This window comes from Callorhinus ursinus, unplaced genomic scaffold, assembly GCF_003265705.2.
Source record: "Callorhinus ursinus isolate GAN/ISIS: 27379988/994484 unplaced genomic scaffold, GSC_fseal_2.0 scaffold23, whole genome shotgun sequence".
Lineage (NCBI taxonomy): Eukaryota > Metazoa > Chordata > Mammalia > Carnivora > Otariidae > Callorhinus > Callorhinus ursinus.
Genome location: NW_027397085.1, coordinates 6,542,065 through 6,556,993, shown reverse-complemented (window position 1 = coordinate 6,556,993; position 14,929 = coordinate 6,542,065). Strand labels below are relative to the sequence as shown.

The 14,929-nt window shown below is 35.9% G+C and overlaps 1 protein-coding gene across 1 annotated transcript in view; it reads left to right on the top strand.

Annotated features, from left to right (window-relative positions):
- The window catches only part of FCHO2 (FCH and mu domain containing endocytic adaptor 2), a 108,499-nt gene that overhangs the window by 33,002 nt on the left and 60,568 nt on the right, over positions 1-14,929 (top strand). The window contains exons 4-6 of the mRNA XM_073905269.1: positions 4,200-4,304; positions 10,976-11,074; positions 11,994-12,090. Of these exons, the coding sequence (XP_073761370.1) occupies positions 4,200-4,304; positions 10,976-11,074; positions 11,994-12,090 (301 nt within the window). The remainder of the gene's footprint in view (positions 1-4,199; positions 4,305-10,975; positions 11,075-11,993; positions 12,091-14,929) is intronic.

Below are 14,929 nucleotides of genomic sequence, written 5' to 3'. Positions count from 1 at the left end.
TCGGTTGTCTTTTGGTTTTGTTGACTGTTTCTTGTGCTGTGCAAAAGCTTTTTATCTTGATGACGTCCCAATAGTTCATTTTTGCCTTCGCTTCCCTTGCCTTTGGCAATGTTTCTAGGAAGAAGTTGCTGAGGTCAAAGAGGTTGCTGCCTGTGCTCTCCTTTAGGATTTTGATGGTCTCCTGTCTCACATTTGGGTCTTTCAACCATTTCAAGTCTATTTTTGTGTGTGGTGTAAGGAAGTGGTCCAGTTTCATTCTTCTGCATGTGGCTGTCCAATTTTCCCAACACCATTTGTTGAAGAGACTGTCTTTTTTCCATTGGACATTCTTTCTTGCTTTGTCGAAGATTAGTTGACCATAGAGTTGAGGGTCCATTTCTGGACTCTGTTCTGTTCCACTGATCTATGTGTCTGTTTTTGTGCCAGTACCATACTGTCTTGATGATGGATGACAGCTTTGTAATAGAGCTTGAAGTCTGGAATTGTGATGCCACCAGCTTTGCTTTTTTTTTCAACATTCCTCTTGCTATTTGGGGTCTTTTCTGGTTCCATACAAATTTTAGGATTATTCCATTTCTTGAAAAAAATTGATGGTATTTTGATAGGGATTGCATTAAATACGTAGATTGCTCTAGGTAGCGTGGACATCTTCACAATATTTGTTCTTCCAGTGCATGAGCATGGAACATTTTTCCATTTCTTCAGGTCTTCCTCAATTTCTTTCATGAGTATTCTATAGTTTTCTGAGTACAGATCCATTGCCTCTTTGGTTAGATTTATTCCTGGGTATCTTATGGTTTGGGGTGCAATTGTAAATGGGATCAATTTCTCTTTCTTCTGTCTTGTTGGTGTATAGAAATGCCACTGATTTCTCTGCATTGATTTTATATCCTACCACTTTACTGAATTCCTGTATGAGTTCTAGCAGTTTTCCACACAAATTACCATATTATCTGCAAAAAGTGAAAGTTTTACTTCTTTGCCAATTTGGATGCCTTTTATTTTTTATTTTTGTCTGATTGCGGAGGCTAGGACTTCTAGTACTGTGTTGAACAGCAGTGGTGATAGTGGACATCCCTGCATGTTCCTGATTTTAGGGGAAAAGCTCTCAGTTTTTCCCCATTGAGTATGATATTTGCTATGGGTTTTTCATAGATAGCTTTTATGATATTGAGGTATGTACCCTCTATCCCTACAGTGTGAAGAATTTTAATCAAGAAAGGATGTTGTACTTTGTCAGATGCTTTTTCTGCATCTATTGAGAGTATCATATGGTTCTTGTTCTTTCTTTTATTAATGTATTATATCACATTGATTGCGGATGTTGAACCAACCTTGCAGCCCAGGAATAAATCCCACTTGGTCGTGGTGAATAATCCTTTTAATGTACTGTTGGATCCTATTGGCTAGTATTTTGGTGAGAATTTTTGCATCCATGTTCATCAAGGATATTGGTCTGTAACTCTCCTTTTTGATGGGGTCTTTGGTTTGGGGATCAAGGTAATGGTGGCCTCATAAAATGAGTTTGGAAGTTTTCCTTCCATTTCTATTTTTTGAAACAGCTTCAGAAGAATACATATTAACTCTTCTTTAAAAGTTTGGTAGAATTCCCCTGGGAAGCCATCTGGCCCTGGGCTCTTTGTTGGGAGATTTTTGATTACTCCTTCAATTTCCTTAGTGGTTATGGGTCTGTTCAGGTTTTCTATTTCTTCCTGGTTCAGTTTTGGTAGTTTATACTCTCTAAGAATGCATCCATTTCTTCCAGATTGTCTAATTTGCCTGCATATGGTTGCTCATAATATGTTCTTATAATTGTATTTCTTTGGTGTTGGTTGTGATCTCTCCTCTTTCATTCATCATTTTATTTATTTGGGTCGTTTCTCTTCTTTTTGATAAGTCTTGCCAGGGATTTTTCAATCTTATTAATTCTTTCAGAGAACCAGCTCCTAGTTTCATTGATCTGTTCTACTATTCTTTTGGTTTCTATTTCATTGATTTCTGCCCTGATCTTTATTATTTCTCTTCTCCTGCTGGGTTTAGGCTTTATTTGCTGTTCTCTCTCCAGCTCCTTTAGTTGTAGGGTTAGGTTGTGTATTTGAGACCTTTCTTGTTTCTTGAGAAAGGCTTGTATTGCTATGTACTTCCCTCATTCTTGCACAGACTGAAAATACAAGTAGTTGGTAGAAGAAGCTTAAGTCTCTTGATTATACACACACACACACACACACATACACACACATCTGTCTCCCAGATAGCCAGAGGAAACCCAGATAACCACACCTTTAAAATTTTTTTCTCAAATCTAGCAAATTTCTCTCTGCTTCCTATGAAAATACTTAGTAAATTTCAAATAACCATCTCATCTAATTGTTATGTGTTTAAGCAAGGCCAGGATGTTAGAGGAAGTATACTAACAGTAGTATAAATAATGTCAAATGGCCTGAGACAATGGAAAAAGAGTTAAAAAAAAAAAATCCATAGGAGCAAACTAGAAAATCAGTATAGATTTTACCTACTTACTCTAGGGATGGAGAACTCAGTACAACTGTCAGATACAATAACAACAAGATTCAGTTATATATCCTCCTGATGGTGTTGCTTTTAGAAACCATAATAATAGCAGATACCATTTATTTTGTATATTTAACTATATGCCAGTCCCTTTCCCAGTCATTTTACATAAGTTACATTTCATCACTGCTAAACCTTTAAAAAAATAGGTGGTATTCTTCCCATTTTAGGAATTAGGGAACTATATAAAACTCTTAGACAGAGTCTTCTGGCTCTAAAAGCAGTTCTCTTTATGCTACAAGATAAAGTGGCATCCTATATTATTTATTTAAGAATGCAGGAAAGCATGGAGCATATGTGTTTACTAGAATGTACATAGTTATATTTTAAGGAGCATACAGAGGGGCCTTTGTAAAGAGTAGGACTCTACATTTCTTGCCAATCCCAACCTTTCAGGTAAACCCAGCTTCTGTTTCTGCTTCTTATTTCTAGACTGCTGACCGTAGCTAGAGAGGATTACGTGGTGTTTGGATTGCATGTACACGAATTCTGTTTTCCAGCTTCACTGAGCCCTCAGTGACTCTTAGGAGTATTTTTACTCATCTAGCATCATCTGTTGTACCTTCTATAACCCTGGCTTGAAATGTTTCTCATTCTTGTGAAGCTCCTAGCCCTACCCTACTCTTCTTCACTCTTAGCAGACCATCTCTTACTCATCAAGAAAATTGAGATATTTATATCTTCTCTTTTTTTTATCTTCCTTAGACTCTTAATTTCTATCAACACTTGTTACTCCCCAAGCTTCCCATGTCCAAATTGATCAGTACTTTGAAAATAGTCAAGTTTCTGGACAACCATATGTCTGCTTGAACCTACAAGTTCCACAAACTCTTTCTTCTTCTTCAGTGTATATCGTCCATAGAATTTATCTTTACTTCTGTGGCTTTGTTGCTTTCTGCTGTTTTCTAGGTAAAAATAGGTTCTACTACTTTCATGAAGTCCTTGAGGAAAAGATCCCTGTATAATTTGTCTTCATATTCCTCATTGCCTAATATTTAATATATTAAGTTTTAATTGAATACGTAATTCTGATAAAACTTGAGTTATAATAATGCAATAACAATTTTTTAATAATAGAAGTCTTGAAAAAATTAGGCAAAAATATAAACAAATTTATAGATTTATTGGAGCATAATGGAAACTGAGAAACATCAAAGAAAATGATTTCTCAACTTTTGAACTGCCTTTATAATTATTAATCAGACAGTAAATGGAATAAGTCTATGTCATGGTAGGAAGGAAGACTTGCAGGTGTGGAAAAGAGTGTCAAGCATATTCTGATGGTATTGTCACATTTTTGTTGATTGAATTCTTAGAAACACCATACTATTATAATGTGGTTATATGATATTAGTCTGGGTTATAAAATGAGAGTATTTAACTTTTCAAAGCACATTCCATCAGACAGAAAGGAGAATCAGCATTTAATTTCTGCGTTATTCTGTGGCTATAATAAAAATATTACTAATGAGGAAAAAGGTGTTAAAGTTAGTTTATGTCATATTGGGCTCACCATAGGCCTCATCCCTTAAAATGCATTGAAATAGTTATTTCAAATGAACTTATATATCAGGAAAGAAAACAGGTCATTGTATAGTTAAAGTGTTTTTGTTTTGTTTTTGTTACAGGCAGCTGTTAAATCTAAGAAAGCTACAGATACCTATAAACTTTATGTGGAGAAGTATGCATTAGCAAAAGCCGATTTTGAACAGAAAATGACAGAAACAGCTCAGGTTGGTATTTTTAAGCTTTAAATCTAAAACAGGATATTTGTTTTACTGATACAAATAATATAATTCATGTGTCAAATAATTTTTTAGTCTGTTTTATTAATGCTGTTTTAAAGATACACATCTTGTTTTGGAGATCGAGGACCAAGATGCAATAACTATGACATTATAAGGGATTATTTAGGTGTATCAGAAGAGGCTGTTTCAAGAGAATTGGGGAAAGTGAGGATATTGGTAGATGATGAAAACAGGGCTGATAGTTAGCCTTATGTATGAATTGTAAAATTGACTTCTGCTTAAGAAAAAACTGGAAATGATTCATTGCTGAGAATATAGCCATTAACAAAGAATCAAGAATCCCTGCTCCTCATAGAACTTCCATTTTAGTTAGGGAGGACAGACAAAAAAGTCTGTTTCCCATAAACTTGGGATCATTTATATCCCATTTGATGTTCTTAGAGCCTTAATTAAAGGCCTAGGTTTAAGATGGGTACCTTTTATGAATCATACCTAAAACTCCTATCCCCACCCTCTTGTACTTTTTTCTTGTTTTGTTTTTCTCCTTAGCACCTATTACCATGTAATATGCCATGAATGTTGTTTACTCTTATCAGTCAGGATAGGCTGGGTATGGTGAGGTGATGAAACCCCCATATCTCAGTGGCTTACAATAGCAAGGGTTTGTTATGTTCTTATTCATCATGGGTTGGCTGTAGCTATTCTGCTTATTCTTTACTCTGCTGTTGATGCTGGTGAAGAAACCTCTTCTTAGAACATTATTCTTAGTCATCATATTTGAATGTAGTGAGGCACACTGGTTCTTCTACCCATGTTTTTTTTTATCGTCTATCTTCCTCCACTAAAATATAAGTTCTGTGATAACAGGGGTTGATTTGTTTATTATTTCCTCACCACTTTTAAAATAGCTTCCAGCTCATGGTAGGCATTCAATAAGTGTGAAGAAGGACTTAATGATCTGCCTTTTTAGATTCTAGGAAGTCTTCCTGCTTGGAGTGATGAATGATTCACATCTGAGAAATCAAAAGGCTTTCATGCTTGTTTGCAGGCATATATGCATCTGTCTTTACTTGCCATGTTGCAGGCACTGTGCTAGTTGCTGGGTATATAACAGTATATACATAAATAAAATATCTCCCTGCTCTAGGTGGAGTATACAATATAGAGGAGGGAGGCAAACATTAAATACATGATTAAATATAAAGTTATGATGAATTATTAAACCTTTTACAAGAGAAAAGAAGGATTCTATGAGATGGAATAATGGAGCAACCTAATTTGATTTGGATTTGGGAGTTAGGAAAGGCTTTTTTGGAAAAGTGAGATTTAAAACTGAGACTTGAGGGGCGCCTGGGTGGCTCAGTTGTTAAGCGTCTGCCTTCGGCTCAGGTCATGATCCCAGGGTCCTGGGATCGAGCCCCGCATCGGGCTCCCTGCTCAGTGGGAGGCCTGCTTCTTCCTCTCCCACTCCCCCTGCTTGTGTTCCCTCTCTCGCTATGTCTCTCTCTGTCAAATAAATAAATAAAATCTTAAAAAAAAAAAACCATACAACTGAGACTTGAAGAATGAGTAAAGAGACACATTCTAAGGCATGAGTGTTCCAGGTATTGAGGACCCCTGGATATAAGACCCAGAGGTATGAAAAAGCTGTTGAATTGTAGAAAGCAAAGAGTGCTTACTGAAACTGAGTGAAGAGAGAGAGTGGGAAGAAGTAAAAGAGATAGGGAAGGACAAGGCTCTATAGTAAGGGTTTATTTAGGTTTTCTTTTTTTTCTTAAGATTTTATTTATTTATTTGAGAGAGAGAATGAGATAGAGAGAGAGCATGAAAGGGGGGAGGGTCAGAAAGAGAAGCAGACTCCCCACTGAGCAGGGAGCCTGATGCGGGACTCGATCCCGGGACTCCAGGATCATGACCTGAGCCGAAGGCAGTTGCTTAACGAACTGAGCCACCCAGGCGCCCCTTATTTAGGTTTTCTTAAGAGCAGTTGGAAGAGGGTTCCCCTTCTCCACATCCTCACCAACATTTGTTGTTTCCTGTCTTGTTAATTTTTGCCGTTCTAACTGGTGTAAGGTGGTATCTCATTGTGATTTTGATTTGTATTTCCCTGATGGCTAATGATGTTGAACATTTTTTCATGTGTCCAAATCCCAAGAAGTTAGAAATAATCTCAAAATTTTTAAAAAGAAAGAAAAAGAATAGGGCGTAAGTCAAATAAAGGAGAGAAAAATTAAAAAAAAAAAAAAAGAAGTTGGAAGACCCTGAAAGATTGTATGCAGCATGGGGCTCGATCCCAGTACCCTGGGATCATGACCTGAGCTGAAGGCAGACACTTAACCGACTGATCCACCAGGCGCCCCCCTGATCTGCATTTTAAAAGATAATTTTGTGGAGCATGGATTATAGTAGGGCCAAACGAAAATCAAGAGTTTAGTTTGGAAGGAGAGTATAGTGGTCAGGTGAGGATGAGGGGCTGTGTGGTAGTTGAAAGAGAGAATTGAGTGTGTTTGGAGATGGCAGGGGTTGGAGGATGGGGGGATTATTGGGGAGATCAGGATCTCTTCTGGGTTTTGGCTTGTAAGGTCATGTGGTTAGAGATGAATGGGAAAGACTAGATGAAGAACTGTTATGTTAGTTTGAGGGGTTGGAAGGGGATCAGATGTTCCATTCTGAACATGTTATATTTGAGCTGCCTATACCTAAATGGAGACATCATGTGGGCAGTTGTGGAAGATCCAGATAATCTGGGCTGGGGATAATGTTCACAGTCCTTTGTTTACAGGTCTGAAATCCAAAAGCTCTAAAAACCGGAAGTTTTTTTTCTGTAATTCATTTGGCAGCAAAACTTGACCAGAACTAATGTAAGGCTATTAATTTTATCCTACCAACATTGAATATACATGTTTTCCTTTAGAAATATTAACGTGTTTGATACAGAGATGCCACTGCAAATCCTGCTTGCAGTATACGGTAACAACACCACATTACCTTTATTTTAAAAATTCAAAATGTTTGAACTCTGAAACATCTGGTCCCAGGGTTTTGAATGAAGGATTATGAGCTTGTGTAAAATAAGGGCTTGCCAGTACTCAAAGCCATAATGACATCATCTTTCAGTAGAGTGTAGGGAAGAAAGGGCCAAGCTCTGAGACACTCATCATTGACAGTTTGGTAAAAGAAGGGATGCTGAGACCCAAGTAGGAGAGGCCAGACAAGGAAGAAAACTGGGAAGTATAATGTCATGGCAGCTGGGAAATGATAGTATTTCAAGAAGGGTTTAGTTAATTGTAATAAATGAGCCTCTAACTCTAGTGAGAGAAAAAACTTCAATTTCTATAGCAACCAGCATTATTGTAGACTTCAGCAAGTGTTCTTTTGGCTTTTGAATCCTTAGGAACACTTGTTTATAAGACAATTACTGGTTCATTAATTTTGCATCAATGTGATTAGTTTCTGTCAGAAAATGTGTGCCTTTCAGCTATTTAATTTGGAAAAATTAGAATTTGCTAGAGTCAGCTTTTATTCGTTCCTATTATTTTATAAAAGTGTTTTGAAAGAATTTTGAGCACTCATCTTTCCCTCTCATTTCTTTCTATTTTTTCATTACTTTTTTTTTTTTTTCCACATTGGCATTTTGTTTATTCTGCTACTTCCAAGATGGGGACATTAATATATTTGAGCAGATGTATAACCATGCTGCTTTTAAGTAAAGGTGATGGTTTACTGTGCTAATGTGTATATGTTTGTTCTCTCTCATGTTCCCTCTTCGTCTCTGTCTGTCTGTCAGACTAGTACAACGGCAAAATGCGCTATCATTTCTTAATGGATAGTATACTTTAAATTTTAATTTCAGTTATTTAGAAGTGAAAAGAATTCTTTTACATTTCCATCTTTCTTTGTTCCAGGCCAAGCATGTTGACCTGATTCACTGTCAGTCTAGTGAAAATCAGATTTGGGTGACAGGACCTATATTTACTAGTGGGAAAAGAAGTTGAGTCTGTGGGATGAAGGAGGTTAGGATTTATTTGGAGTACTGTGATTTAATTATTTTCATTTGGGGTTAGGAAAAAACATTAAAATTGTGAATTTTCTTTGTTTATGCTTTCTACTATTATTTAATGACACTTAAGAACTGGAAAGAATATGAAGATTTTGTTTAAACAGATGGCTCATTCAAGGAAGCTTTGAGATTTGCTTAAACAACAACTTCAGATTAGGGACTTTTAGTATTAGGGTGCTTTTATGTATTAGAGTGGCTGACAGAATTGTACTTTTAATTTTTTATTTTTATTTATTTATTTTTTTAAGAGAGAGAATATGTGAGTGGAGCCGGGGGAGGGACATACGGGGAGAGAGAATCCCAAGCAAACTTCCCATTGAGCGTGGAGCCTTTTGTGAGCCTCGATCTCAGAACCCTGAGATCATGACCTGAGCTGAAATCAAAAGTCAGATGCTTAACCGACTGAGCCACCCAGGCCTCCCCAAAATTGTACTTTTTAAAAAAATTAATGTAACAATACATATGAATGTGGTGAATATGAAATTGCAAGGAGGAAAAGTCTGATTTGTTCAAGAAAGTTCATTTATTTATATCCAAATACTAGAGACTATAGTCCCATTGTTGAATTACTCTATGTTTAGTCATCACTAATTCTGAGGAATTGTGATATTTAGCAGATCCCCTACCCCCCCCCCAAAAAACCCAGCACAGTTTCTAAATTGCATCTAAATCACGCTTTGAGGGCGCCTGGGTGGCTCAGTTGGTTAAGCGACTGCCTTCGGCTCAGGTCATGATCCTGGAGTCCCGGGATCGAGTCCCACATCGGGCTCCCTGCTCAGCAGGGAGTCTGCTTCTCCCTCTGACCCTCTTCCCTCTCGTCTCTCTATCTCTCATTCTCTCTGTCTCAAATAAATAAATAAAATCTTTAAAAAAAAATAAAAAAAAATAAATCACGCTTTGAGTTTTTGTGTGGCTTCATGCTTCAAGATATTTTTAAATAATTAAGGATATGTCTTATTCAGTGTAGCTCTTTCAAAAGAGAATGAAGGTGGCACAGTTTTCTTGGAATTAGGGATTATCCGTATGAAATTTGTGGCTGTTTGACCTAGCTTTTCTGGATTTGGGTCTTACCAGTCTGTGAGAAAATATCTTATTCATTAAATTGCAGAAATTTAAGCTGAAGGCAAATTCTTATAATAGGAACATAAAATAGAATCATGCTTCTGTGGGTATTCCTCACTTCTTAAGAAAGATATTCAGAATCTTGAAATTCTCATTGATTTGGTCAAATTTAGTGAAAGCAAGACATTTTAACTCCACCATTTCTCATGAATAAAATTGAAGTTTTTGAACTATTGTTACATTATTGCCAAAACTATAATTTCACCATTACTGATTTTTTTTAAAAAGTTCAAACCCTTGTGCAAATATGAATATGATCATTTAGCTTAGTGATTTTCTGATCACATAACTCAGTGCTAAAGAAAATTGTGTATTAAATATGGGGTGAGGAAACTTTATTTGATAATCTAACCAGAAAAAATAACAAGGCATTTAGGCCTATTCCTTAGAACTGATTAAATTTGGGGAAAAAAAAAAGGGTAATCAGGTTTGTGCAGTCGAAATGACAAATGTATTTTGTTTGAAAATAGCTAGTTCAGCATTTCCCAAATCCTGTTTTGAGGAATATTATTGTTGTGTGAGATATCAATAGATACTCAGAGAAGAAGAAAAACACAAAGGACTGTGTGGTCAAAGAAATTTGGAAAACACTGGGTTAAGCAAAATGAAACATGTTTTATTTCAGTATTTCTTAGGCTTCTTAATTTGTTTATTGGAAACCAAGTCAAGCAGTGGTTTTCTTCCCGGGGAATAAATATCAGAATGACCTGGGAATTTTTTCCAAACAACATTCTCATCTTTTTCCACTCCCATTCCCCAGGGCATAGTAGAGGATCTATGCATTCTATAGTTTGAAAACATTTTCCTGCTGACTGGATGTATCCCCACCTTCTGTTGAGAACTGCTGAGATGGAGTATACAGGCTTTTCTATATTTCTTTGACCATAGATTACCTCTTTTGAAGGCCATGTATTAATATTTCAAGGATTAGAAAGACACTTTGAGAGTCTTCGGGCTAGATTATAAAGTCTTCAGAAGTAAACAGTAGCTTTTGCTCTGCCAACTAACTGCTCTTCAGTTGGAAACACTTCTGCCTTGGCTTTTGTGACACTTCTCATTTGGATCTCCTTCCAATTTTCTGACTGTAATTATAGATTTTAATTGTGGTGTCTTCAAACTCTGAACAAGTTCATACATGCCTGAGAAATGGCATAACAAAAAGTTAATATATTAAAAAGTTAAACATTTCAGTATATTTACTGGATCCATTTGTCTAGAAGTATTGTTAAACATTACATAATGTTAATTCACTAAATTTGGTTAGCTGTATTGAGATGATTTAAAAGGTCTTTTGATTGCAGGGGCATCTGTCTGGCTCAGTGGGTAAAGCATGTGACTCTTCATCTCAGGGTCAAATTTGAGCCCCACGTTGGGTGTAGAGATTACCTAAAAAAATAATAATGTTAAAAAGTTTTGATTTCAGAGTGTGTGTATTTTTTATGTATATATGTAACTTTTCATATTTGTTTTCCAGAAGTTTCAAGATATTGAAGAAGCTCATCTCATTCACATAAAGGAAATTATAGAATCCTTGTCAAATGCTGTAAAGGAAATTCATTTGCAAATAGCCCAGGTAAGTTTTTCCTTTTGTTGAACTGATTCATGAAAATTTTATGTTCATTTATGACTCTTTAAAAATCCAAAACTCAATTTTTTTTTTTAGGTAAATACACATTCAGATAAGAATGTGTATTTACATGTATTAAATTTAAAATAAACTGGATTTTTTGGGACTCCTGCGTGGCTCAATTGGTTAAGCGTCTGCCTTCAGCTCAGGTCATGATCTCAGAGTCCTGGGATTGAGCCCCGTGTTGGGCTCCCCACTCGGCAGGGAGTCTGGTTCTCCCTCTCCCTCCCTCTTGTGCTCGCTTGCTCTTTCTCTCAAATAAATAAAGTCTTAAAAAAAAAAAAAGAACTTGTACTTAGAAATTTTCCAAAAATAGGGGCTCCTGGCTGGCTCAGTTGGTGAAGCATGTGATTCTTGATCTTGGGGTTGTGAGTTCGAGCCCCACGTTGGGTATAGGAATTACTTAAAAACAAAAAAATCTTTAAGAAAAAAATTTTTTCCCCCACAAATATAAAAGCAATTTAATTATGACAGTTTGGAGTGCATGAAATAGAGTAAAGATGAGGTCTGGTATTTTTTATTATTAAGGATCTAAAAATTATTAGAGATCTATATAAGTTTTAATTTATCATAAGAATTATGTGTCTAAAGCATTCAAAGATGAGGATAGTAAACTTCCTTGACTTCTAAAGACTGTGGGGCTGTATCTTCAGGGGTTCATGTAAACTGGTTGATACCCACAGGTCTACTAACACTACAAGGTAACAGAGCATGTTAGGTAAATGAAAGCTCTCAAAGGCTTTGGGTCAAAAAAAACCACATATTTTAGTGCAAGGAATTTTAATTTCTTTGTGCAAGTTTTGTCTGAAATACAGTAAGAATTTTTGATGGAAAAAGAAAAAATATCTTCGTTTCATTTTAATAGGTCCATGAAGAATTTATAAATAACATGGCTAATACTACAGTTGAAAGCTTGATTCAAAAATTTGCTGAGTCAAAAGGCACTGGGAAGGAAAGACCTGGTAAGATGACAAACTCTGGGGGCGCCTGGGTGGCTCAGTTGGTTGAGCATCTGCCCTCAGCTCGGGTCGTGATCCCAGGGTCCTAGGATCGAATCCCACGTCAGGTTCTCTGCTTGGCAAGGAGCCTGCTTCTCCCTCTGCCTGCAGCTCTGCCTGCTTGTGTTCTCTCTCTCTGTCAAATAAATAAAAATAACATCTTAAAAAAAAAAAGATAAACTCTGTAAGTAAATGTATACAAATCTCACATCTAGCAACAAATATATTTTAATTTCCCAAACTGCAAAGTGGAGCTTAGGAGATACCTAAAAATCTGTAAAATACCAAGTATCATTTACTTTGTGTCCGATGATATGTTAAATTAATATTTTTATTCTGGCCTCTAGTGGTTAATAATTTAATATTAAAGTGGTTATTATAACCTTAATATGTTGTCATTTATTTACATTTTTCAAAGGCTTAGCAACAGAAGCCCAGTTTATTATTTTTATTTTATTTTTTATTTTTAATTAAAAAATTTTTTTTAAGTTTATGGACGTTGACACAGTGTTATGTTGGTTTCATGTGTGCAACATGGTGATTCACCTTCTCTGTGGGTTATGCTATGCTCACCACAAGTGTAGCTACTACCTATCAACCATACAACACTATTGCAATATCATTGTCAATATTCCCTATGAACAGAGGCATTTTAGTAAGAGGAAGATGGGAGAGAATATTGAGCCCTCAGAGCATTGAGGTCAACAGAGAACTGTAAGAGGAAGATGGGAGAGAATATTGAGCCCTCAGAGCATTGAGGTCAACAGAGAACTTTTCATAAAATTTAATAACTTGTAAAATTTTCTTATATATATTTGTTGCATACATATGTTGACTATATATGTATGTTGGATATATATATATATATATATATATGTTGAATATATTACCTATATATTTGTTGCATGCTCTAAAACATTCAATGTTTTACACACTGGAGATAACCAGTGAACAAATGAATACAGGAATCCTGGTTCCTGTTTTATGAACAAATAATTACAGTATCCTGAATCTTTAACTTTTAATAAGCATGTTATGATCTATCAAATGTACTAAGCCCATTGTCTTGCTCTGCTCAGCATAGTCTTCCAGATTTCTTGATTTTGTTTATTGGTTATGATACCATGTTCTTGTAAGATATTTGTTTCACTCTACAGGTAAAAATAATTCAGCCTAGTAAAGAAAATACGGTTTGGAATTCAGGAAAATGGTTAAGTGATTTGTCAGGAAGTCTAGGAGCCATTTTTCTTTAGTACAGTTCCCAGAACTAAGGCTTGTAACCTAAATCTTCTTCACTTTTTCTATTCAGATTTTATTAATTTTCAAATCATTGGTTCACTTAATATTTTTCCCTTCAAATTTTCTTTTCATGCTTTCTCTACCTACCTGTTCAATTGCAGCATTTTGTTTCTGAATACTGGGACAGTAGAGATTTCTTCTCTAATCCATTTTACATGTTATACATCACATTCATATTTTGACTATACAATTATGAACTTATAATTGCACTACTCCTAAATCTTTGACTTTTCATTATAGACAGAATGAAATTTAGGCTCTGGATTTGGATTTAAAGCTTTTCAGGATCTGCTCTGACTAGTCTTTAGTTTTTCTATTATTAGCCTTCACTGTAGCCAACTGGAACTGCTTGCTGTTTCCTATACATGCCCCTTTTCCTTCTTGGTACCTTAGTTGCCCTTATATTCTTATTCTAGGAAATGCTATATCCCATTTCCTTCCTGCTCCACGTCTTCCTATTTGTCAAGCAAATAAACTCTTAAATACCCAGGTCATTTGCTACTTCATCGAAAGTGCCAGAGAACTTGAACTGTACTTTTTTCCCCCTCCTTTGTTATTGGTGCTGTCTACCTTAAATTTTAATAATTGTGCAGATGTGAATAAAAGTTCTGTATTTGATTCATCTGTTTATCTTCTTTATGGGTGAACAGTACATTTTGGTTGAGTGAGTGAACAAATGGACATATCATAGTAAAGGTAGGATGTTGGGAAGGTTGCAGTGGATAGATTTGCTGTTGCTATTAGAAGAGTCTTGGTGAGGACTAGTACATAATTATGGTTAAAGTTTAGTGAGACTTACTCTCTGCCATGTAATGTGCCAACCACTTTGCAGGCAAATTTTGATCTTCAACAGCTGTTTGAAGTAGGTACTATTATTCTCATTTTAATGATGAGGGAAATGTTGAAAGGTTAAATGATTTGCCGAAGTTAGTACATGGCAGAGCAGATGGTAAAATGCCAGGATTCTTGACACCAGGGCCTGTGCTTTGGAGAAATTAGAATAGAACTGAGTAAGTTCACATATATAAAGAGAATGAGGATGTTGAGATATGTAACTACAGAAAAGTGTTAAACCCTAAAATTCCTTATAAAGAGATTAAATTATGGGGCGCCTGGGTGGCGCAGTTGGTTAAGCGTCTGACTCTTCATTTTGGCTCAGGTCATGGTCTCAGGATCGTGAGAACAAGCTCTGTGTCAGGCTTTGTGCTGGGTGTGGAGCCTGCTTAGGATTCTCGCTCTCCCTCTGCCCCGACCCCCTGTCTCGCTCTAAAAAAAAAAAAAAAAAAAGATTAAATTTTAAGTGAAGACCAGTTAAGAGAGGTAAAAACAGTTGGAGAACAAATACAGTTTTTATATAGAGCATTGAGAAGTGCTGATAGATAAAAGCAAAGCTGTATTGCCCGACTAAAAGTGCCTTAGAACACTAAACAAGATCAGTAAATTGTATTATTATCAGTATCCTGTTTGTGACATTATGTTGTAGTTTTGCAAAATGTTATCATTG